This window comes from Puma concolor, chromosome C1, assembly GCF_028749965.1.
Source record: "Puma concolor isolate L17-30 chromosome C1, mPumCon1.1.hap2, whole genome shotgun sequence".
NCBI lineage: Eukaryota > Metazoa > Chordata > Mammalia > Carnivora > Felidae > Puma > Puma concolor.
In genome coordinates, this window is record NC_141674.1 from 2917721 (window position 1) to 2943917 (window position 26197).

At 52.0% G+C, this 26197-nt stretch overlaps 1 protein-coding gene across 1 annotated transcript in view; it reads left to right on the plus strand.

Annotated features, from left to right (window-relative positions):
* Nucleotides 1–25918, plus strand: part of AJAP1 (adherens junctions associated protein 1) — a 128373-nt gene extending 102455 nt beyond the window's left edge. Inside the window, exons 3-6 of the mRNA XM_086715491.1 lie at nt 4498–4585; nt 6738–6980; nt 8753–8881; nt 16848–25918. Coding sequence (XP_086571617.1) covers nt 4498–4585; nt 6738–6980; nt 8753–8822 — 401 coding nt within the window. The 3' untranslated portion in view covers nt 8823–8881; nt 16848–25918. The remainder of the gene's footprint in view (nt 1–4497; nt 4586–6737; nt 6981–8752; nt 8882–16847) is intronic.
* The last annotated feature ends 279 nt before the right edge of the window (nt 25919–26197 follow it).

Consider the following 26197-nt stretch of genomic DNA (forward strand, 5'->3'; position numbering starts at 1 on the left):
GTGTAAGTATCGGCAGAAAGGAGTGGGGAAGGAGAGAATTGGGGGAGAGAGCCTCCTAAGAACCCTGTCATTTGTGTGGGGTGAGGAAAGCCAGTAGGGAAAGGTCCCTCTCCGTACACCAGTTCTGTGACATGAAGGTTCTTGTCTTTTCACAAAATGCGGCTCCTTTTCTACCCCAATGGAGGAAATGGAGACATATGGCTAAAATAACTCTGCGGGTCCTTGGAGGGACTACATTGGTAACATTCTCCCTGAGTTTTGGTGTCCAAACACCAAGAATCCAATCTATTGAGTTCTCAAGGGAACTGTTGTGCATCATGATGTATTCTCAAGCCAACCTCACACAGACAAACCCAGTGGGGTGAAACTGGCCAGCGAAATTCTCAGAACTCAGTAAACTTTTGAAGATGGAGGAGGAAGGTTCTAGTCTTCAGAACCAAAGGATTGCCATTGGAGTCCTGGCTTTAACCAATCATTCAAAACAGGTATATATTCTCATTAATTCATAAGACAAACCACCTTCAGCTATTCACCTAAGTTAGAGCCCAGCAAACTATAGCCTATGAGCCAAATCTGGCCGCTGCCTGTGTTTGTAAATAAAGTTTTATTGGCACACAGCCACGCCCATTGGTTGGCACATGGGCCGTGGCTGGTCTGGCCCTGTAATGGCAGGATTGGGAAGTTGCAACAGAGACCACACTTCCTGCGAAACCTAAAATATTTACTCTCTGCCCCTTTATGGCCAGACTACAGGGATTTACACAGATGAAGGAAGGACGGCTGGCGTTTGGAGAGGACTACATAACAGGGCAGATGATTGACACGGAACCACTTCTCACACGTTGTTCTGTTCTCTTCTTAGTAGCCGACCTCCCAAAGAAAGGAAATGAGCGGAGGCATCCTTATGGATTTCTGTCTTCCAAACTGCTTCTTACAAGTGTCATTCTTGCCACACGTCAAAAGTCCTGATCCTTGTTCAGCCATCATGAGTATGGGGTCTGTGGGATCGTCTTGTAGCCATTGACGTTTTGTGCATGAGCCCAGGGGCCCATTAAGACCTATGGGCCAGGCATTGAAGCAGAAGGCTGTTTGCCTTGCAAAGGCAGTATGTGAGGAGTAGTCAGATGTTTGCCTCTAGCCAGTTTTATGACCAGAATGTGGCCACAGATGGGTTAGTTTGGCGTTAGATATTTTATTTTCTCTGAGGCCCTGGAGCAGAGAATTGCCTTCCATCCTGGATCTGCCAAGTGATGATGGGAAAGTCACTTTACTCCTCAGCATCAGGCTCCTCGTTGGTCAGGCAGGTGAAAAAGTGCAGGATGCTGATGGATTAAACTGATCATGTGTGAAGACTTAGCAAGGCGCCTGGCATAGAGAAGTCTTTCCAGAAAGCATAGCCATTCTATTATTGTCATATTTTTACCCAGATGATCTGGCTGGCTATTAACCCATATATCATTTCTGCCAAATTTTAGTTTGGTAAGTTCTATGGAGGAATTTCACACCAAAGTCAGAAGAAGGGCCTCCAGAACAAGGCACACCTTGGGATTATATCTTTCTCCCTGTTCCCTTCATTTTTATATTCTACTTTTCAACTATAAATGTAATGTGTCCCATAGCTACAGTTGTAAGGGACTGTGTTAGAGCATGTGTGGGGCTAGGGGTGGATGTAAAGATGATGACACCCTTTCTTAAGGAGCTTCAGGGACTTATGAGGACCTCAAGCAAAGGGCTAATCTTCTGTTCTGAGAGTCATCAGTGAGGGAGGGGGGCCCTTGAGCCAACTATTTCTCCCCCAGGCTTCAGTTTCTTACATCTATCAGACTGGGAGAATCAATGCTTTCCCATCCTAACCCACAGGGGGAATGGGAGGCAGTCAAACATCTAAGATGTGGCTGGTCTTGGAACTCCTCTCTTCCAAGGACTTTATCACTGAATATATTCAACGCAACAGAATTCCCATAGTAGGAAGACGAGAGGTCAAAATCTGGCAGTGCCCTATGCCTCCCATGGTCCTGCAGATGTTGGGGAAAGGACGGCACAGAGCTCTGCTCTTGAAAGGGCTCTCAGTGCCTCCGGCTAGGCCTCACCTGGAAGTTCAACCAGCCCCTGCTGCTCCTCTTGGCTCACCCACTCAGGGTATTCTTTTATATCACTAGCCTCCATAAGTTGAATTCGCCTGACCTACAAGATGGAGGGTTTAGCCCAAGAAACAAAGACTCAGTTCTTGCCATGGGAGTTGGGGTGTAACCTGCCAACAAACACCTGAGAAGCTTTTTGCATGGACCCAGAGCACTTCCCAAGGGATCTATCTGTGGAGGGGATGATGAGGCTCAAGAGCCTGCCTCCACGAATGTTCTTCTCCAGGAATGTAGATTAGAGAGGTGCCAGCCTCAGTCTTGGGAGAAAAGGAGACCAAGACTGAGATTAAAGAAGGTCAGAGCAAAGCCAGATGAATGAAATCTGAGCTCAGAATCATATACTACTGCTCTTATTACGAGCTTTGGAGCCAATAGACCCTATGTGATCCAGGGAACTTACACAAACTGGCCCACATAGTTTTCACTTCCATGACCGATGCTGACAGTATCTACCTTTGAGAGTTGTTATCAGGAATAAATGGGATCATGCACATCTGACAATTGCTACAACTTGTTGAGCATGCCTGAGATAATCATCACCACCATCATCACCATCATCACTCTCATCATCTCCACATTCATCACCATCATCACCACCACCATCATCATCACCACCGCCATCATCCCCATCCCCATCATCACCACCACCACCATCATCCCCATCCCCATCATCATCACCATCACCATCATCCCCATCACCACCACCATCGCCATCATCACTATCACACCACCATCATCGTCACCATCATCATTGTCACCATCATCACCATCACCATCACCATCATCATCATCACTCACCATCAGCATCCTTTTCAACCCTTCCTCTGCCAACAAGGTCTCGGTTGGGTGTTGGGGAAGCTGCTGAATAGTTAGGGATTACTGGAGCTGGTGGGCACTCCATTGTTGGTGAGACAGAGGGTGGTTCCTGCGGCATAACTAGCTATCAGTTCCATTGCAAAGCTGACTTGGCAGTCTTAGATGAGAAAGTAAACTGGCCCAAAGGCTTATAGCAGGTGCCACAACTTGGGCATAGGTGTATGTTAAGCCATCGTCCAGAACGAGCAGTGAATGCTGCCACTTTAAAAACTGGGCACTAGAGCAGCTCCAGGTGGGCACCATGGCTGAGCTGGTCAGAACTAACACTGCTTGGCATGCAGGAGGTGCTCAGTAACTGGTTCTCGAACCAGTGGATAAAAGAATAAATAAGGGGAAGTCCGTGACTTCCATGTACCAAATCCATGTGCCTTCTCCAGTTTTCCTAGTGGTGCTTATCCTGTGGGCTCGGGACGGGAATCCCTCACGACAAACAGAAATATCCCGGATGATGGGCAAACCGGAGGAGAAAGCCTGTTTTCTGATCATGCCAACTTTGAATCATTTATTAGCCATTCCCCCCACGAGGATCATATTCAGTAGAGAGGTAACATCTGTTTGCGAGACTGTGTCCTTGGGAGATCGCCAGAAAAATCTTCTACTCTGAGATCCTCCACACTGGGACACACACACGTGCTGTTCTCACCCACCCCCGCCCCCCCGCCCTGGGACCTGCTGGGTCCCTCTGGGGTGATAGGTGGGCCTCTGCAGATGGACACCAGCAGTGGAGAGATGCAGGTGCTTAAACACCCAGGTGCAAGAACACAACAGGGCAAACGGGCACTTGGGTGGGGCAAGACGCTGCTGCGTGCAGGGCTCGGTGCGGAGCCCCCGGGACCTTTACGGCCTGGCTCCTCAGGTAGGGTTCTATCTGACTGGAGGAGGACAAGGCCTCTGCACGTGGCTTTTACGGACCAGTGGAGTCTGCTGAGGTTGCCCCCAGTGTCCGTGTTCTAGGAAGGTAGTGACAGATGTGTTGTCAGGAGGAAAAGAGCCTCAGGTAGAGGACCGCAAGTGGGAGCCTTTCCTACCACCCCAGCGATCCAAGTACCCCTGAGTCTGCCGGGGGGTGTCAACCCACGTTCACTGTCCCCCACCTTCCCAACAAATCCTGGGCCGTCCTGGCTCCTCCTGCGTCAGGCCAAATGCGCTGCTGCTTAGAGGTGCTGCCCCTCACCCAGGTGGGAGGAGGGGTGACAGGGGCTGGAGGAATGCGTCAGCCAGAGCCTTCCTGGGCCAGGTGGCGGGCTCGGCAGGTAGGTGCGAGAAAGGACACAGCTGCCCGCGGGCCCGGTCACAGCTGGGGGACCCAGAGAGGCCGGGGCTGGGGCCTCGCTTCCTGGACTTCAGGTGACAACAGCGCTGGTAGCCAGGGCACCTGGGGAAGGAGAGACCTGAGTTGGCAGGAACAGGGCCCTGCCCCTGCTGGGCTCCTCTGCTCACACCCTGGTCTCACGGCTGCCCCCCACTTCCTCTCTTCCAGGTCTGGCTGTTCATCAGATCATCACCATCACTGTCTCCCTCATCATGGTCATAGCTGCTCTGATTACAACTCTTGTCTTAAAAAACTGGTAAGGCTCCTCGGCCCCTCTGGCCTGGAAATGGGGGGGTCCCCTGGGAAGTGTGCACAGAGGCTTTCCTACTTTTCAAACCTGGTCCCACATCACTGAGTTTTCATTTGGGTCAGAGAACCTGGTGCTACACCCTGCTCCCCGTTGGCCCCGGGGCAGCCCGGCCGGCCACGGGTGCTGGCTCCCAGATACAGCCCTTGGGGAGTGTCCCCCCTCACCGTGGTTTTCTCTGCAGAATACGGGCGAGCCCAGCCTCCGTGATGGTTTCTCAGGTGGCAGCTGTCCCTGTCTGTCTCTGCCCTCATGTGTAAATTGCGATGTCACCCACCCGACACTGGTGGCCTGGGCAGATCTGTGCCCACCCCTCGCTGCCCCTGGCTGTCCAGGCTCAGCCGCCTTGAATCCTTCCTTCTTCTTGCCGCCGCTCTGTGTCTGCTGAACTAGGTTACTGCCTTGCTCCAGGCCGCCTGCCTTTGCCTGTTTCCTCCTGGAAATTGGCCTACTTTGAGGTTGGCCTTGCTGGGTGTATGCACCTGCTACACCCCTGGGAAAATCGGGGCACTGCCGGGTGACCCTGCTGAACACACACCTCCGAGGCCCTGTGTGCCTGCAGCCTCTCCTCCAGCAAATGTGTCTCCTTTTAGCATCAGAGCTCAAAGTCCCTGGTAGAGTAACACACCCAGATAATCCCCCTGCTGCCGGCAGGTGCAGGAAATCCTACAGGGCTTATGGGTGGCAGCCGCCCCCGAGTGTCCAGACAACGGAAATTCGAGAGAAAGCCCGTCTCCAGGGTCAGCAAAGGTGGGAAGGAGGGGCTTGGCACAACCCCCAAAACCGACCTCGCGGAGAACAGTGAGGCTTCCCGAAGGCTGGCAAACCCTAGACCCCAGGCGTTTTCTAGGACTGGTGATGAGGACCGCACTCAGCTCGCCACAGGGCAGTCCTGGGCAGAGGATGGCTGGCCAGAGAAGGGACTCTGGAGCCCAGGAGCACATGGGTGCATGGCAGGGCAAATCCCATCGACCCTCTTGACTGCCCCCAAAGGAGGCAGGACTCTGTCACCTGCCGTGTGACAAACAGGCCAGCTCCCTCTTGGTTTCCCACAGTGGGGTTTACAGCAAAGCCTCAGAGAGTCCTTCTGGGGAGGACAACAACCCAGGCCGTGGATGAGGGGGTTCCGTGACCTTGGTGGGGGAGTCCCTTGGCTTTTGCAATTTTCTTCCTACCTTTGCTTATAGGGTGGGGCTTCTGCATCGGGAAGCAGGGCTCCTCTTGTTGGGAAACCGAGACAGGGCATGGCCGTGATGGTCTTACGGACACTCGCCCCTCAAAGCCACTTCTTCCGCATTGGCTGTGAGCACAGCGGGGATGGGGAGATGGGGCACTGGTGCCCTGATGAGGTTCCTCCAGCTGGGGGCTCCCCAAATTTCCTCCTAGCTGCCCTCCTCCGTGGGGATGGGGCTTCTACTCATCCTTCTTGTGACTTGCCAGAAGTGACTGAGAGGGCCACCAATTGTCTTCTGGGTCAGACACCTTGGCTGACAAGGGAGGGATGGCCATGTCCATCCTTGACAGTGTTGGGAAGGCTCTGTGGACCAGAGGAGGAGGGAAGTATCCATGGGGAGTGCGGAACAGTCCTCTCCGTAGACCTGGTGGCGGCAGTGAAGGATGGACGACCAGCTTTCATCCCCAACTGGGAGCTTGGGTGGGGGCAGGGCTGAAGGCACAAGGCTCCCCGTTCACTAATTCTCCCCAGAGATAGTCACATCGTCCCTTCCAGAACGAACCAGCAGACCAGCCCTACCTGTACCCATTCGTGGGGAAACTGCATCCACACCATTGCCTGGGTGACGTCCTTTGGCCAGACAGGGCCTCAGCTCTGGGATAACCCAGCTCAGCCACTTACCTCATAAGCGGCCCTGCCATAATGGCCACATTTACAATTCAGATTTTATTAACGACAACAGCAACAAAAAAAAAAAGAGAGCAAGCTGATTGTTTGATTGTGGTTGATCTTTCCGAAGAGGCTGGAAATTACCATTTAATATTAAATGACGAATAATTAATGCCTGGAGAGGAAGGTTCCACAGTTTAGGCGCTGGGTTTGGGCGCCGGCCCGCCCCGCCCCCACGTCGCCTTGGCTCTCTTCCAGCTGTGCCCAAAGCGGGAACACGCGCAGGACCAGCCACCAGCGGAAGGTCAACCAGCAGGAGGAGAGCTGCCAGAACTTGACGGACTTCACCCCTGCCCGGGTGCCCAGCAGCCTGGACGTCTTCACGGCCTACAACGAGACCCTCCAGTGCTCCCACGAGTGTGTGCGGACGGCTGTGCCCATGTACGCAGACGAGACGCTGCATCCGACGGGGGAGTACAAGTCCACGTTTAACGGGAACCGGTGAGCTCAGGCCTGGGCCGGTGCCTGCCGCCTCCACGGGCTCCTGGCGGGACGGTGTCGTCACAGGGGCCGTGGGTCTGTGTGGGGCAGCTGTCATGTGTCTTTGGGGGGGGGGGGCTGAGCAAATGCACACAGCTGGTCTAGCGGAACAAGAGGGGCAGACTGGACATAAAGAGGTGTCCCCCCACCCAGAGACAGGACACGGCAGCATCCAGAATCCACTTCCAGACCCTACCCTTGGAGAGCGAGCAGAAGGCCTCCCCACCCCGGACAGCATGTGGTGGCAGATGAGTGGGCATCCCACCGGCTTCACAGAGCCGGGCCTTCTGATATCAACACGTTCCCCCCCGCCCCCCTGTCAACACGCACCCTCTCCCCCGGCCCACCGCCAGCGTCTCAGAGCCCCCGTCAGTAAAATGTCAGCAGCGCATCTAGCCAAAATACCAAACACCAACGAGACTCTGGGTTATTAAATGCTCTTTTTTTTATTAATCATGTGTAATCCTTCAAAGAAGACATGACCCTAAAACCATCCCTGGGAACATTGAAGAAACCCTTGAGTCAGCTTCCAGGGATTTATCCAGCATTAGATTAAAACATCAACAAGCTATTTTTTTAAGCGAGCATACACTTAGGCATCATTTTGTAAAAAAAAAAAAAAAAAAAAAATTCCCAACCACTGAAAAGTCTTAGGAAGAACTGAGTAAGAAAGCAGACGGACCTGAGGGTCCCCTTGTTGGCGGCAGGAAAAGCAGCTAGGAGTAAATGCCCGAGGGCCCGAAAGCTTTCCTCCCAGAGCCACGGCCAAGGAGACTGGGGTGACGTCCAGCTGTGATGCCCATGGTTAGCGGGACCTTGTCCTGGCCGTGAGAACAGGTGGGTCTTCCGGAAGCTCCTGTCTTGCACCTCCGCGTGGGAGTCCACGATCTTCCCAGTGTTCCCTGAGACGCTCCTCTCCCCGCTGAAGAGAGCAGGGCCTCAGGGGTGTCCTCTGCCCACTGCACGTACACTCGGCGACATTGGGGGAGCTCCTTGGTTGCCTACCAGCCTTGCCGAAGGCCTCGTTCACAAAGAATTGGCAAAAGCATTTCAAAGCATTTCACCGAGTGAACGTGTGTGCGTCAGTTTGTGAATCCCGGCCAACTAGAGCTTCCGTTTTGGGGAAGCGGGGACGGAGGGTCGCCGACTGGCCATCCTTGTTCCCACTGGTCCCCCTCTGGCCCTGCCCTGTCCACGTGCAGCGTGGGCGTGGCTGGCGCTCTTAGCCCTGGCTCAGAAGCGTTGGATAGAGCGGGTTCTTGCTTTGGGGCCTGAGGTCACGCTCTGCTGGGTCTCCCTGGCCTTCGGAAACGATGGCTCAGGTCTCAAAGGTGACGGATGACAGGAGAGCCATTTCCAGAGTCAGGCCCCCCGGGATCCAGCATGTACAGTAAAGTGGGTGTTATCTCTGCCCTCGGAGGCGGAGATCCTAAGCTTTGCCCCTGTCCTACCAATTAAAACACTGAAGTCTAGAATGCCAGCTCCCTTCTGCACACGGATCCCTCAGGCTGTGTGTCCTCCAAGGCCTTCCAGGGCGGAAGTGAGTGTCAGCTGGCTGCTGTGGGGGGTTCCCCGTTCCTGCCGAGGACCGGTGGGGGGGGTCCAAGCTGAGCATTACGTCTCCTGGGTTCTTTGTGACTTAAGAAGCCGGCGATTGGCGGCAGGCCCGAGCTGGCCGGCTTGCCCGTTGTTCTGTACCGGCACACGCGAGCCCGTTTTTCTGCTCCCTGCAGACCCTCCTCTGATCGGCATCTTATTCCTGTGGCCTTTGTGTCTGAGAAATGGTTTGAAATCTCCTGCTGACTGGCCGAAGTCTTGTGTACCTCCTGGGGGCAGGGCAGACGCCATGTGTCTATTTTATGGTACGTACCTCTTTTTCTGGACGTTGACTGATTTTGTTTTTCCCCTTTGCCTCACCTTCCCCAACCCCGGGATAAGTGGGAGGCCTTCTGGACATGGCAGGTGGTGTGGCCGTCATGAATGCGAGCCGGAGGGCTGGGCTTGCGGTCTCTCTGCTTCACTTGCTAGAAATGCCCCAGTGGAGGGGAGGGACAGACAGGCAGGGACGCGGACCAGCAGGGAAACCCGGCCGCTCAGCAGGCAGAGACCAGGGCAGCGGCCACACGGGCAGGTATCACACCTGCATCGAATGTCTGTACGTCGACGGGGGAGGGCACAAAGCAGAATTAAAATATAATTTTGGAATATAAAAATAAGAGATAAGAAGGCAAATGATAAAGGAAGCAAGCAAAGGGTTGAGACATCTACTAATTTGAAGCCAGGGACCGGCACCAAAACAGGATGAATTTTCCATGCTCTGCTGAATAGGAACATTTGGTTTGCTTTCAGTGATATTAACTTTAATGCTAACGTTAAATTGCTTTCTTCTGCACCGAATCTCCCGAACACTCGGGCTGCTGGGGGAGAAAGAGCATTTCGCCCCCATGACTGCACGCTCTCCACGCGCAGTTCAGTAGACGCAACCCGCGGGCTGGGCTCTTTGGTTTTGTCTTTCTTTTTGAGGCTGGGTTTTTCTCGTCCACAGATATTCTGTGACATCACACCCCTTCCCTGAGTAGGGGACCCAGTTTCTAGGATGGGTTATCGGGGTCTGAAAATACCGCTTCCTCCGCTCACCTCCTCACGCGGGGCTCGTGGTCAGAGCGGGCAGAAGGGCAGAGGCAGGAAGGTGTTTCCTCGGGACACACGTGTGCTCCTCCAAGAACTCGGCTGGCTGTGTGTAGACGGGGGCCTGTGGGAGCCATCAGAAATAGGGGTGTGTGTCGGTGGGGGGGGGGAATTCTGTGCTAATCCAGCCCTAATGAATCGAGTGTTTGCTCCAAATCAAATCTCCAGCCCTCACTTCCTGTCCCGAAGCCAAAATGACCTGCTTAGCGTGATGTTCAGCCAACGGGCAAAGAAACGTAATTAGATTAGAAAAGAAAGCACCCCTCCCTTCCCCCGCCCCCCACAAACGGCCTTTGTTGAGACGGTGCTGGCAAGTTAGGGAAAGCGCAGTCTCGTCCGCGACCATTCAAGAGCCAGATGCGCCTCCGAGGCCCATCCGTCAGACGCTCATGCCTCCGTCTGCCTCGTCGTGACTCACCTCATTAAGGCCAGGGACAGAGCGCCCTTTGGAGCTCCAGCCAGGCTGGCAACGGGGAGCTGCTTCTTAGGAGCGGGGTCCCCGCCGGCCTGGTAAAGCCTCTGCAGGATGGCCCGGTGGTCTCCAGCATGCCTCTTAGGATTTGACAAATGCATTCGAGCATAAGACATTGGCCTGGTCCCTGCACGTCAGGACCCCAGCTCCCCTCCTTCAAGAGCCTAGCAGTGGGCATGCCCTACCCTCCAGGCAGCCCCCGCGGGGGGTCAGTTTCCCTAACGTGGACCCTCAGGGGGCACTCACGGGACACTCTTTCCATCTAGAGATTCATATTGTCCTCCCGGAAGTGCCACCTACAGAGGAGAAACAGGCACGAGGCAGTTAAGTGACTTGCCTGAGTTCAGTCAGGTTGCACGTGGTGGGGCCGGTCCGACCCAAGGCGGCCTGGCTCTGCCCACCATCCGAGAGCCTCAGTTGTGCCCCCCGTGCTATGAGCTGTCTGTCCCCCGTGCCACCCCCTGCCCAGCCCCACGCGGGAAGAGAGCTGGTGGCCGACGAAGGTAGGCTTTCCCACGAAATCAGCCTCCTGGGACATTCAGCCCGATTCTGCAGCGTGGGAGCCAGGCAGACGAGAGACGAGCTCCTGAGTGCCGGAAGCCTGAGCCTACAGCCTTCTCATGCACCCTGAGCACTGAGCCGTAGCCCTGACTTAAAAAAACAAAAAGTAGGAAAGAGTGCTTTAATTTACTCTACTGCTCCAGAAAGCTTTGCTGTCTCCTCGGCTCAGCTCTCTCTTCAAGCAACACGGGGCATCGAAGGACCCCCGCAAGCTTGGCGGGCACTCCCCTTCCGCCACTCCCCGGCGGGCCCCGCCTGGACCACATTCCTCTCAGGGCGTCTGGACCCCACTTGTCTGGACCCCACTTGCCAGCTCATCCGAGGAGCTATTTCAGGACCACCTCCATTGGTGGGAGAGGATGCCTCTGTGTCCGAAGACCAGACCCACTCACTGTGGATCCCAGGGGGGCCGTGTCGGGAGGTGAGAAGAGCTGTCAGGACCTTCCCTGAGGCCGCCATGCACCTGTGGAGCTCTGGCCACCTTCTTTTCCGGTAGACGCAGACCAGCAGGGCTATGCAAACAGTCTTGTTAGCCTTTGATAAATGCTTAAAGATTCCGTCTCCACGTGCTGGACAGACTGTTTATCACTCAATGGGAGAAAAGCATTCCGATTCTAAGTATCCCTGATTCTTGCAATTAATGCCCAGACATGAGCATCGAGCGGAGAAGGGCCAGGAAGTTCGCTCAGATTTACTAGGGTACTTATTGTCCCTTAAATAAATAGCAATTAATACTAAAACATTTAATTAAGGTTTAAGAGCCAGCGGAGATATTTATCTCTTGCATAGCTGTTAAGCCTCTCCAAATGCATTTTTAATGATGATATAGCAGTTTGTAACCATACCATTGTGTCTGCTCACGCTAACCCCTGTGCACACGTGGGACCCAAGAGTGGTTAAGTTCGCTTCCCTGCAGGCTGATTGTTGGTGATGCTTGGGCTCCTGGACACAGGCACCTCGATGCGGGCAGATGTTCATCCTGTTTCCCTGATTCAGCCTCTCCAGTAGATTCCAGCAAATTCTTGCCTCAGACCACCTCCACAGTGGCACCCGTTGTTCTGGATGAGTCACGGTAAAGCTGACCTTCCCAAATACCAAGTAAGGGGACGAAGACACAGGCCTGCCGTTGGCTCTTGGGCAAATCTCCTGTCATTTTTCACGTAACAAGTAAACTTCCGAAAAGCTCATTAGTGTTCAGATCTTTTGCATTTGCCAAAAGGCCACTTTATTCCCAACGGAGCCTGAAAAGTAATAAAAGTTCTTGCATCTGAAGTCAGTACGAAATAAATCATGTGCCATTATTATTTTCAAAAACACACTGAAGACATAACTAATAAAAACCGAGAAATGCACCTGAGCCTTCCCACTTTGTTTTAAAACACACACACACACACACACACACACACACACATATCCAGCTTTTGTAATTCAGAGGAACGGTTTTTTCAAAGCAGCGTGCAGAAACCCCCTCTGCACACTGATCTCCAAGCTGCAGGCGAAGTCCGACGGAAAGTTCCCGTCAGGTTGGCAGAAACTGAGTGAGGAGCAGCCGCTGGCTCCAGGGCGCTCTTGCCTTAGTCTGTTGGTTCTTTGTTTTGCAAAAAGCAGACACTGCTCTTTAAACCTAGGACCCACCTTGTAGTTAGTCTGTCAATGGCGGGGCCAGGCGAGCCCAAGATCTCCTTCCAGGCAGCAGAGGGCACTAGTTTCTCCAAAGTCAGAATTTATCCCAGATCCCAATCTCTCAGATCACTTTGCAACACACAGCTTCCCTTTCTGGTGCGGACGCCCTCCCCCTGTTTCTCCCCAGCCAGGACGTGGAGGGTGGGGGGCTCTACTTGGCTATCTTTTCCTGACTGGCCTGGGATGCACATCCCTCTCTGGTCCCTCTCGGGTTAGTGCCCAGCTGAGAGGTTCATGCACAGAGTCTTTGGAACAGAAAACCACAAGCCCTCCCTGGAGCTGAGTGCAAGCAGCAGGAATGCGGGGCAGACTTGGAAAGTGGCTGTGGGTAGCCTCAAGCCCCTCCTCCTGGCCTGATGGGGTGAGGCCACCCTTGTGGAGACCCTTGCAGGGAACCCACCCACCTCTGCAGGAAGCCAATATTGCTCTTAAAGTGGCACTTCAAGGCACAGGGTTGGAGCCATATCTCTCCCTCTTTCTCTCTCTTTCTCTCTGCCTCTTTCATCCTGAGACTTTGGGTAGAAACAGATGCCCATGGGTTTGGAAGAGGCTTTCTCCCCAGCAGCTCAGGGGCCCATCTGCCAATCCTCTGATGTGGCTCTCCCCGTCACAACCCACCTGCAGGCAGCACGTGAAGGTCATTTCAGGCTTTAGTCTCTGGGCCGGAGGACAAGGCTACTTTCACACAGATGCCTCTTCCCTTATCTGCAGCCAGCACGGATTTCCCACTCTGGGCACAGGGCTGGAACCCGGGTGAGCCAAAGGTGAACCCGTAGGCACCCCCTGACTGTACGTATCGTCCTGTGCCTGAGAAGTCCTGTAACAGCACGTTCTGATGGAAATGAGACAGAGAACACGTTTGGGAAAGGAGGGGTGCCCAGGAAGGCCTCCCCAGGGATGTGACCATCTGCAGAAACTTGAAGGATATGAAGTCCGAGATTTGCCCTTTCAGGCCAAGGCGCTGCCTGGAACTCGGAGAGTGAGGAGGCAGGACCTTGTCCACTGTGCGAAGCTCTGAAAACTTTCAGTGGGAAAGTGGCAGGAGACGGTCCATTCTGAAAACCACCCACGAGATGGCTGGCCTGAGGGAAGGGGCCAAGGGGCGCCTGTCACCTCCGACTGTCTGACTAAAGGCAGAATAAGGGACTGCAAAGCCGCCTTGCGGAAACCTCCCTTCTTTTTATTTATTTATTTATTTATTTATTTATTTATTTAAATATGAAATTTATTGTCAGATTGGTTTCCATACAACGCCCAGGGCTCATCCCAACAGGTGCCCTCCTCAATGCCCATCACCCACTTTCCCCTCCCTCCCACTCCCCATCAACCCTCAGTTTATTCTCAGTTTTTAAGAGTCTCTTATGGTTTGGCTCCCTCCCTCTCTAACTTTTTTTTCCCTTCCCCTCCCCCATGGTCTTCTGTTAAGTTTCTCAGGATCCACATAAGAGTGAAAACATACGGTATCTGTCTTTCTCTGTAGGACTTATTTCACTTAGCATAACACTCTCCAGTTCCATCCACGTTGCTACAAAGGGCCAGATTTCATTCTTTCTCATTGCCAAGTAGTATTCCATTGTATATATAAACCACATCTTCTTTATCCATTCGTCAGTTGATGGACATTTAGGCTCTTTCCATAATTTGGCTATTGTTGAAAGTGCTGCTATAAACATTGGGGTACAAGTGCCCCTATGCATCAACACTCCTGTATCCTTTGGGTAAATTCCTAGCAGTGCTATTGCTGGGTCATAGGGTAGTTCTATTTTTAATTTTTTGAGGAACCTCCACACTGTTTTCCAGAGTGGCTGCGCCAGTTTGCATTCCCACCAACAGTGCAAGAGGGTTCCCGTTTCTCCACATCCTCTCCAGCATCTATTGTTTCCTGATTTGTTCATTTTAGCCACTCTGACGGGTGTGAGGTGGCATCTCAGTGTGGTTTTGATTTTTATTTCCCTGATGAGGAGTGACGTTGAGCATCTTTTCATGTGCCCATTGGCCATCTGGCTGACTTCTTTAGAAAAGTGTCTATTCATGTGTCTGCCCATTTCTTCACTGAATTATTTGTTTTTCGGGTGTAGAGTTTGGTGAGTTCTTTATAGATTTTGGATACTAGCCCTTTGTCCGATATGTCATTTGTAAATATCTTTTCCCATTCCGTCGGTTGCCTTTTAGTTTTGTTGATTGTTTCCTTTGCAGTGCAGAAGCTTTTTATCCTCATGAGGTCCCGATGGTTTATTTTTGCTTTTAATTCCCTTGGCTTTGGAAACCTGCCTTCTTAAGGGGGCCACCCTCTGACCTGTGCTCCAGCCCAGGACCCTCTTCCAATGAGGAGGGGGCACTGCTGGTCATCATGCCAGGACCAAGGACAGCTGTTGGGACAGGGACAGCTGCTTCAGCCAGAGAGGCTCCCAGGCCGCCCAAACCGGGCAGGGGGTCGTCAGGCCCAGGCTTCAGTGCCCTCACACTGTTTTGACTTTCTAGCTTTTAAAATTATGGTGAAATATACGTAACATGAAGTGGACCTTTTTAACCATTTTTAATAGTGCATTCGGTGGTATTAAGTATAGTCACCGTGTCATGCAGCCGTCCCCACCATCCGTCTCCAGAACTTTCTCATGTCCCTCAACTGAAGCTCTGTCCCCCCGAAACACCAGCCCCCCCAACCCCCACCCCAGGCCCTGGCGCCCACCCTGCCACTCTCTGTGTCTGGATTTGACTCCTCTGGGGACCTCACATGAGTGGAGTCATAGAGAATCTGTCTCCACAATTGTTAGCTTTCCACAAATTAGAAGGAAGATACACATAGAGGAGAGACATTTCTCTTTGTTTTAATGGCTTCCTTTTGAAAAACACCCCCACCCCATCCTGGAAAGTGGGTGTGAGCAGCGGGCAGGGGACCGTTGGAGTAAAGCTATGGAGGGCGGTCCTCTTTCCACGCAATGACACCCTGCTCACAGCAGATGGGCCGTCCCACAGGGATGAGCAGATGGTCCATTTTAGGCCCCCGTGGAGTTGTCCACACGTGTCATTTGGAGGTGGAAGGCGATGTGAGCAGGGAGCCAGAGCCCTGCCTTGTTGTCCAGACCACGGGCAGGGGGAGGGGTGAGGGTTCCTAGAGAGGAAATGAGCCCCCTCACCCCTGCCCTGGGGGGAGCAGACAGTCTGAAGCTCCTGGATGCTGTAGAGGGAGCCCAGCAGGATGCTGTCCTACAGCCTGAAGATGTGTCCCCCCAGCCTGGGGGCCTCCTAGGCCTCAGTCCCGGGAGGATCACCCAGCAGGCTTATTTGATTCAGGACAAAGGAGCCCAGGCTGTGGCCTGTTGAGAAAGGGGTAATGGGCCCAAGCCTGGCCTGTGATCAGAGTCACCTGGGGGGCTCAGAGAGCCCCATAGTCACAGGCCCTGCCCACAGGACCCGCGTCTGGGTCTCCAGAGGGAGGCACAGGGGTCTGAGGCACTCAGCAGGTGACTAGGACAGGGCCCATCCAGCCGCAGGAGCCACTGTGGACCTGCCAGAGCTCCAGCTGAGAGCTTCACTGTTTCATTTTAGAACCGTTGATACTCCCCCCCACCCCCGCCCATTTATATCACCGGCACAGGTGAGGGTGTGGCGTCATCCCCCCCCCCCCGATATACTGGTCGAGGGTCCTCATTTCCTGTAGTTACAGGGTGCGGGGGGTCCAAGTGACAGCAGAGAGAAACAGTGCCCGTCCTGGGAGCGAGAGCTGTGGCTTTCAGCAAAAGCGCCCCCATGCTGAGCCGTGACGCGGCCTGACGCACCTGGCCATGCCCAGACGCCGGTGGCTGCCTGACTCTGGGGTCTGTGACAGACATGGGAAGGCTTTGAGGTTCCTAGGTTCTGAGGCTATGCCCGGGCCGCCCCTTCCTTGCTTCCTTGTAGACTCGACGTGGCCTGTAAGCTTGTGGCTCGCCGCCTTTCTCTCTTCAGCAAGATCACCTCTCAGGGACACCCAGGAGGTGGTCTTTCTGACACATTGCATTAATGTCTCCCAGTCCCAGCCTCCAGCCGAGCAGAGGACTGAAATGGACTGCGTGGTTCCCGCCATTCAGGGATGGGGCGGGCGGCCCCTCTGCCCTTGGTGGGTAGGAGCCGGAGAGACCATCCACACAGCGCTGGATGCGTTCGGTCCCCTGCGGGCTTGGGGTGTGTGGCCCCCCTCATAGCTCACACGGGGGTGGCCCAGACCCACTCCTGGTGCGGGCAGCAGAAAAGGCTCCTCCATCGATTACCGTGATTAGTGCGAGGTCCCTGGGACTCCCTGGTGACCAGAGCTGGCTGACACCCTTCCTGCTCTGGGGACACAGTGTCTGTAAGCCAGCCAGCAGCCTGGGGCTCGGCTGTGCAGCGTCTCCCACCCTGACTCCCCCTGCTAGTTAATCTCTTCTTGTTTTCTTTCCACACAGGATTCCGTTGGTGAACCTGTAAAAAAAATAATAAATAAAATAATTAAACACACACACACACACACACACAAAACCTACAAGTAAACTTTGTACGGGGAGGGTCCCCATACGTACTGCTTCAGTTTGCCGGTGGGAAGCTCAAAGAGCAGGACGCTATAGGCCAAATATATTTTTATAAAAATGCTCACGCCTATGGGGAACTGCCTTCTGCCAGAGTTTTCTTTGGAGAACGGAGAGAAGCAAAGCAAGAAAGAAGTTGGAGACGAGAAGGAAGGCCAGCAGGAAGCACCTGAAGCCTGGGATTTGTACTGATTCTGAACCTTTGCCAATAATACCATTATGTGCCATGTACTGACCCGAAAGACTTGGTGACAAAGCCGAAGCCAAGCGAACCACGTGTAGAAATCTCACAGAAAACAGGGGTGGGAATCTTCCGACAGAGTCGCTATTTCTGGTTAATATACATATATAAATATATAAATACACACAGACACACACACACTTTTTTTGTACTGTAGCGATTTTTGAAGATCCTCAATGTTCCTTTTTAAAAAAAAAAAAACGTTATCGGTTACAAAATCTGATTTATTTAATGCTTAGTTTGAACAGGATAAACCGGTGTTTTCTATGTTGGCGACATGCACGCACGCGTGCACACAGACGCCCACACGCAAACACACACGCGCATATAGAGGCCTGTATTGGAAACACAGTTCCATGAGTGAGCATACTCTTTCTGGTGACCTGGTACCCCATTGCCACCCATCCCAGGGGACAGTCTGGACCGACACAAAGGGACCCCCTAAATGACACATCTTGCATTTGCTGGTATTTGGTGAGGGGCACTCGATGTGTAATGTATTCTGTTGGGCCAGAGTTAAGAATGCCGTGGTTTTATATACATACATATATATATATATGTGTGTATATATATACACATATATATATATAGACACATAAATATGATCGCTTTTCATTTAATTGTTTGAAGAAGCTACCTAACAGCCATGCACACATTTACATAGCCGGCTGCTTACAAAGGGGACGAAGCATCAGACTGGGTGGGTGGTGGATTCTTGGCCATCTTTGTGTTAAAGAAGCAGAGACTGAATTAAAGAAAATTTTCCAGTTCCAAAAATTAAAGGAATATATCCTTACCACGTGTGTGCGTATGTCAGAACAGAACCCAAAAACATACGAGGGCCCCTGTTTGTTCGAAAATGAGGAAACGGTTCCACGTGCAGAGGACCCAGGTGTGTCCCATGGGTGCTGTGCCCCACGTGTGTCCACGTTTCTTTCCCACGTGCTGGTGGTGGACAGGACTGCCTGCTCTTTCTAGGGCCCAAGCATGACTTTGAATCTTGATCGGGACGGTAGCAGATGCTACACTCTCTTGCTGGTGCCAGTCAATGTTTGTGTCTTGCCCTGAGGACTCCTGCAGTGGGTTTTTCCGGTGGAAATAGGGGCCCGAGGCTGGAGCCTCATTACAGCGAATCCCAACCACACGTAATTCGCTAAAAATACTGCCATGTCCGGGGCTGGCTACTCCCTCCCAATTCCAGCCATATAATTAATGGTGCCCTGGTGCCCCATCCGTGCCGTCAGTAAGGGGCGCTATAAGGGAAGCTGTTTTCTCCTCGTGGGGACCCCAGATTAGGTGCATGTGGCCTGGCTTCTATGAATGGCCCACCTGTGATTTGATTGCACCCGTCTCGTGTGTGTGAACTGGTCTCCGAAATGCCCCGCAGACCAGGTTAACCCTGTCCGCACTCGTCGGCTGGGCCGGTGGCCTCACAGTGCTTCCCCGGGGCCCGGTCTCCCTCTATAACATCCTAAAATGTGCTTGAAAAGCTAGCTTCTGCACCTCTCTCTTGGCATATGGGAAGGCAAAGAGATGCCAGGCGAGGAAAAAAAACCTTAGTGTTAAGTCTGTGTTATTTGGAATTACTCACCACGTGGGAAAGTCGGTGTTTTGGTTTGGGTTTTGGTTTTGTTGTTTTTCTCTGAAGCTGTGGCACGTACGGAGGACAACGCAGAAACCCCCAGCCACTGGCATCTCCAGGCTCCTGGGGCTCACCTGCGTGGCCCTGGAGGGTGCACCTGTCTCCATGCATCACCCTGCCCACCTGTCTCATTACCTGTGGACTTGGAGGTGGCCCTGGGGACTTCCTGACTCAGGTGAGCACGGCTGGCTTGGTGTGAGCTCGAGGCCAGGGCTGTCCGTGCCCTGCAGGGCGGTGCAAGCTGCCCTCTGCTCTCTGACCCCTTGAGCTCCAAGGAGCCTGACCGGGAAGGAGGTGATGGCAGGGGCCTGTTCATTCACCCACAGCAGGAACCCAGGATTCCTGACGACGACACAATTTGGTGTCCACACCGCACGTGTGATGGCTGCTCAGCCCCTGCCTCGGACCTCAGGATGCCGAAACCCTTTCCAGAGCCCCGAGTGACGCTGAGCTTTCGAAGGAAGCTTAAAATAGCACCCCCACCCACCCACCAAACACAGCGCCTTGGGCACGCGCTCAGGGCGGGGCTGGGGCCTGTGCCCACACCTGCACGTTCCTCACCAGGAAGTCTAGCTCTGGGTTGACATCGGTCGAAACAAATCCACCTTGGGGAAGGCCACTGTTCCACGGTGGCTGAGGGAGTGCACGTAGGGATTTTAGGTTTTAGGTGGTCACCGGGAAACGTGGAAGCATCATCTTTGTACGGGGGTGATAAGGAAGGAAAGGACGCAGGCTTACAAAACTCAGTCCCACCCACGAGGAGGTCTGTAAAGTGAGACAGCACGGGCGTCTTCCGAGTCCAGCCCACGCACACAGGTGCAGGCGTCCTGAGTGTCCACATGCCGGGTGTGGCCAGGCTGTCCCTCCACACGCAGCCCTCGCTCCCCTCAGCCTCCTGGAGTTCAAGTTCACTCAAGGCTGCCTTGCATTATTCGGCCAGAGTTCCGTCTGCTGGGTCCTCACATTTGCTGTAGCTTTTTTTTTTTACCCCCCGCCCCCCACCCAAGAAAGGTGCCGAGAGGAAGGGCATTATGGTTTGGTAAGTTCCTCAGTTTTTGTCCACCTCCACCTCCTCCCTTGGCGACTCTGCAGTCCACAGTCGTGCCATCCCCCCCCCCCCCCCGCAGCACTTGGACCACCGTCCGTCATCTGCCATTAACGCTTTCAGAACAGCTAGGCTGGGCGTTGGGCACTCTGCTGTCCAGTCAAGTCTGTTTCTAGGCCTAATTACTTCTGATCTCCGTGCACGCGATGTCATCCTTATCTGGTTGAAAGAATGGGTGTAATTACTTTTGTTGACAAGCTCTGAATGCCAAGGGGGAGGGGCTCAGCCGGGAAAGCTTCCTGGTGGTTCCCCACTGGGCTTGGCTTCCAGCGGCGTCCAGGGCACAGCCGGGCCATGTGCCTACTTAGTCTTCCTACTCAGCCGCTGCTTGCTCACGCGCGGCGTGGAAGCATAGGGACCCCTGGGGCACGTCGGAAGGCGGCTTGTGTCCACAGTGTCCTTCTTGCACGGGAGGGACAGGAGGGAGTCCGTGTTTTCTTCCACGTGTTTCCGGTCCTTCTGCATCCCGACTCTGGGTGCACGTCTTGTGCGGCATTCGGCCCGCTCCTCTGGTCCTTCATGCACCATTTGCAACTTCGGAGCCTGGACTCAGCAAATCCCACTGCCTCTGAATTGACCCGCGGGAATTGGGTCCTTACTCCTGTGACCTTGACGTCTTGGAACATTCTTCCATCTCACAGATCTGTTGCTGTTTTCTCAGCCACATTTTAGCATCAGGCGGAGTCTTCCTTACCGGCTTTGGTCTTGAGGAACGTTGTGCCGGGATGTCCACTCCCATTTGTCTTGTTATGAAATGCACACACCAGAGAATTGGCCCTTTTGCCTTGAAAGGTCTCTGCTTGACTCTTACTGCCTGTGGAGTTCTTTTTTTTTTTTTTTTTTTTGCCTCTTTTCCCAGATGGTCCAGTATCATCAGCAGCTCAGGAAGCTGGGTTGACCTCAGTCTCTTGGGAGATAAGACAAGAAGCCAGGGCTGAGGTTCGGGGTCGGGACCTGCAGCGATATGACGGTCGGGCTGGGTCTTCCCATGCCTTCTGTACCCACCTTCCTTTGTCCATTATTGTGACATTGTCACCTTGTCTCATCAGGGAGGTCCCAGCATGAGTGAGTGTCCATGCTCTCCTGAACCATCTTCCCTCTTATTTCCACGGAGTCGCCCCTCACATCACAGCAGGGAAAGGCGCTGAGCATCCTGAGTTCTGTCGACACTCCAGGGCCATTCTTGTTTCACGGTATGTGTCCGTTAAGAAGACACTACCCACAGATGCAGTTGGAAGAGAAGCCACTCTGTGGCTTGCCAGAAGTCACTGTTCCTCTGCTCACGCAAAGGCTCCAACTTCTGTCATGTTGGCCACACGGTGACGAGCAAGGTGGACATGATCCTGCCCTCATGGGTTTTACTTTCCACTCTTGGAGGAGGCAGATAATTAACATCGAAGCAAAACATAATGATTTCCATAGAGGGGGGTGAGTGATAGGAAGAGAATGGGGCAGAGTGATAGCAGGGAGAGAGGAGGGGGCTGTTTGCATCTCCTGGGGACTGTGGCTTCCTTACCGAGGGCCTGATACAAGGGCTATCACTCCAGTGATGAACTTCCCTCTTCCTCCAGCGCTGCCTCTCTCCAGGACCCCTCCCCATGCGCATATGTATGTTCATTGCCAAGTCACAGCTAGGTCAACCACGTCTCAAGGAGGACAAAGGAATCCAAGGACCAAGGCGGCACAGCCCACAGAGCACTGGGGTCCCCAGGGAGAGTCATCCGTCCTGGTAAGAGAAAAGAAGGCAGCTGCCTTCTCCAAAGCTCACCCTCAATACTGATCACACTTAGCAGCATACTTCTTAAACAACATCTGCTTTTAAGTAAGCAGATACTCCAAAACACGCCATGATTCATGTAATTTTGGAATGGTTATTTTGGTGCAGTTTGTCAATTTGCTATGCCATACTGTTTTTTTGATCGTTTGTTTGTTTTCCAATGTAAATAGCACAGCCCACATAAATGAGCAAAACTCTCACCATCTGAGAGTTTTTGATTATTCTTCCTGACTTATTTTACGTAGATGTGCTTCCGGCTATGAAGACAAAGTTGCTTTTCGTCCCCTGCTCTGAGCCAAGATCTGTGTGTTAGTTGCACTCAGCATTATTCGTGGGGGTTGGGCGAGGTCTTAAATAGTTGTTTGACATTTCGAAATGTGCTGCCAGCCCTTCCTTCCCTCCAAAAACTGTGGAGCATGGCTGTGCACAGTTTTGCATTTCTGGGGTTAGAGTTTGCATTCAAAACTAAGGAATGGGTGAATAGAGGCGTAGGCAGAGAATCATCATTGTTTAGATCACCCCAGCCACCAAGCAAACAGAAATAATCTTCTTTTCGACCTCAAATGATTTGAGAAAGATCTCAACCAGCAAACACACTATCGCCAATTTCTGGAGTACAAGTCGGCCGATGTGTGAGCGGGCAATCTCCAGCTGGGGATTCAACTCTATCCAATCGCCCTTTCTGCCAAAAGGCCATTAGTAGTGCCTGCATTTTACCAGAGGAGCTGCCCCACCAGAACAGGGACAGCCAGGCTAGGACGTGTTTGTACCTCCTCCCTGCACTCTGTTTCACTTTGTCTGGAGGGAGTGAAACGCATAGGCTGCAGCAGACGAGAAAGCTGCACACAATACACCGTGATCGTAGAAAGACCCATAGAACAGATGCTTGTCATGGGCTCGTTAAGGCAGTGGTGCATAGACAGTAGGGGTGTGAGGGTGAGGGGCTTCTCTCCATGGCTTTTCAGACACCATGCCAGTGACAGGTCTATACTCCACCCTTGTGAGTGCACAGCCCACGCCCAGTGGTAAAGGCAATTGAAGAGAATGGTCAGCTTGGCTATACCATGTGTCTGGGTTGGAGCTGGAATGCTAGAATAAATGCTATACTTCCCAGTAGCCCCGTTGCATTCCCAACTTGATGGATTTCTCGCTAAATGCTCCAAGAGTTACTGTGCCTAGAATCAAGAGAAGAGTTTCGAATGAACCCATAAGTCTAAGTCATGTATAGAACAACCACAGCTTAAGAGACATGGTTTAAACTGGGCCAGCCTTATGCACATGGGACACATGGGTTTATGAGACCTTGGGGTGGGGTAGTTTAAACAGTCAGTAGTGAGGCGAGGGTCAGTGGATGCATAAAGGGGCATATCTCTTCTGTGTAGAGTAGAATCAGAACACACACGTACCATGAATAGTGTAAGTTAAATAGGTTAATACAATAAGCCATGAGAGTTGCTAAGACATCCCCTGGGGCTGAATTAACTCTTGCCAATATCTTGAATCTCACAGTAAAACACCTGCTGAGTAACGTGTGGTGAGAATGATGTGGAAGATCAGGTTTTAAGAAATTCTGTATGAATTAGTTCTGTCCCAGGTGGTCTCTCCATGAGACAGAATCCCCTAGAAACCCGGATTTTCACACATAACTCAACACCTAGATATCTGCAACACCAAACAACAAATCCGCACCAGCGTCATTCCTGTGTGGACGTTAACTCAGCTGATCACAGTGGTTAGTTTTTGTCGGATTTCTGAGATTGTGCCGTAAAATGCTTCCGTGTTGATGCTTGTGGCTTTTGGGTTGGCAACTGTCAGTGCTATTCCTGATGGATCTGGCAAGTTGTTGCTTCTGGGGAATCGGGGAGAATGTTAGCCACGGGAGAGGCAAGAACTCTTTGCAGTGCTAACATCTACTTTTTGGCCCCATTGTGTACGGTGAAGACTCGTGGCCACTAAAAATCTAGGAAGGGGGACCCCTTGAGGACCCCTGGATAGTTACTTCAAATCATTATGCAGGAGCTGCAAAGGCAAACATGAGTGTACCAACCTCCTGGGCCACCATCCCATTTCCAAGAGAATCATTTACTCTTTCCTCTTGACTCATCACAAACCAAAAGGGCTAGTCTCAAAGCCATTGTAACACCCCAACCTCCATTTCCAAACTTTGGGGGATCAGCAGGAGTAGGAGAGAGGGGCTCTGCTGAAGTCGTAGGCTACTGAAATCCATGGAAGGGTGTGACAGCAAGCCCACAGCGCTGTTCTTGACCAGGCTTTCCACCAGAAGGCCCTTCCCCCTCTACCTCCAAAGTCTGTTTTGGGCTGGGAGGTCCACCCTGAATTCTCTCTTTTATGCATATGGATTTATAATATCATAGTATATGAGTGCCTACAATTTAAAGTCAACACGAGTGCTTTTCTTGATGAGTTTCTAGCAGGAAAACATGAACTTACATGGAAGCCCCGGAGGGGAGGGAGCTAAGGTGCTCTGGGTATTATGCCACTTCTGAAAACAAGCACAACAGTCCTCCCAGCGAAGGACCTTAAAGACAGGGGTGGGCAGCTGGCTTTGCTAAGTCAGCTGGCACGAGAGATCCCACATTTGGCCACACACTTCTTGAACTGAACTGTCATGACCTACAGACCCATTAAAAAATACGGGTTTTGTTTGCTTTTCACTTGCATTTGGATTGCTTCCTCAGAAGCCAGAAGGGTGAAAGACCCTTAGCAAAGTTGGCCCTCAGTCAACTGACCATAAAGTTGACCCTTAAAGATGAATTCCCAGCCCAAGATGACACAGAACGGCTTGAGCTTCAGTGACCGTTTCAGAGACCCCCGTGTGTGCATTGCTCAGTGGGAAGACAGGACACCCCCATCCACGGCATCTGCTGCTTCCTGAAACACTCACCAGCAGTTGTGGTGAGAAGGACGTGTGGGAACTTGTGAAGTTTTGGAATGAAAAAGAAATTTGGGGGAAACATGTGACCAGCTTGGGGCTCCAGGTAATTGTTTTCTTAAAGACTAGAGTTTTGTTTTGTTTTGTTTTCCCTTTGTTCTGGCAATCCCATTTGGATCCTTTCTTCCTCCCACATTCCCTGGAGAAGCAAAATGGCGGGTGCTGGGGCCCAGAACTCGGTTACCCTTCAGTTAAAACCTACTCAAATGAAAAGCAGAACAGCAACAACAAAGCCTTCCCTGAGCTTTAATAACACTGTTGATTCAGTTTACTTAACTCGTGATTGAGGTATGGATCAGCAAGAGATTAAGGCTTTCAGTCTCTCTACACATGCTATTGATCAGGACTCTTCTTGAACTTGACTTAGACCCAGACAGCGTTAAACTGGACATTGGAGGAAGAAGCATGGATTCTCCTTTTAAATTATTTTCCCCTTTTTGTCCCCAAAAAGAATAAATGTTCACTGCAAAACATTTAGAAAATACCAATAACCCAACAGAAGGGAAATGTCTGAAACCCTTCAATTACTGTTTAGTTCAGTGGACACTGTCCATTCAATGCTAAACTGGTGGGGACAAGTTGCAGAGATCTCTGCATGGTTACGCGCTTAACAAGTCTGGCTTCTGTGTATGTTTTCTACAAAGGAAGTCCAACTAGCCTTTGAATGCCTCTTTGCCGGTTTCACTTGTCATTGGCTAATCTTATCATCGTGAGTGCCATCATGAAGGGAAAAGGCAGTCAACCATTTCCATGCTTTGCGTTTGCTTTCGCATGGTCAAGCCATTGGCCACACCTGGGCTTTTAGGGCGGGCTAAACAGAATCCCCAGGGAAATATCCAGATTATTGGCTGGATTTTTCACATGGGGCATCTTCGTGACAGCCACATATCTGAGAAACGGAAGGATCCGTTTCCATTTTCCACATTCTCAGTACATTTGAATGACACTCGAATTCAGCAGGCCTAGTTCTATACATTTAAGGATGGGCCCATCTCTCTCCTCCTCCCCAGCTCACCCATGGAACTGGAAAATTCACAGACCGTGAACCTGAACCACAACATGAGGAATTAAATGCTGATGGCCTCCGGGGCCTATTTCCACAGGTGTTAAGTTACATGTTGTAAAACTTTATCTGCCCCCCCCTTACTCATGTAAAGTAAAGCTGGGTTTATTTTGATTTTCCTAAATTATTTTCTGATACAATAAACTGTTACCTGTTTATTTATACTTTTACCTGGAGCACTTGTTAATTTTCAACCGCAAAACGAAAGCCTCTCTGTATAAGTGTTATACATACATCTACACCACAGCTGTCCTTATAGACATATTTATATACCATCTTCTTGAAAGAGTTAAACTATTGTAGCTTACTGTTGTGTTTTTCCTTAAATGCATATCATAATCCTGTTAATAAACAGAAATGACACTCTATATTTCAGTGGGGGAGGTGGGTGGGGGCTGGGTGTGATTTCCATACAGGTGAACTTTTATTCCAGATTTTTTTTAAGTTGT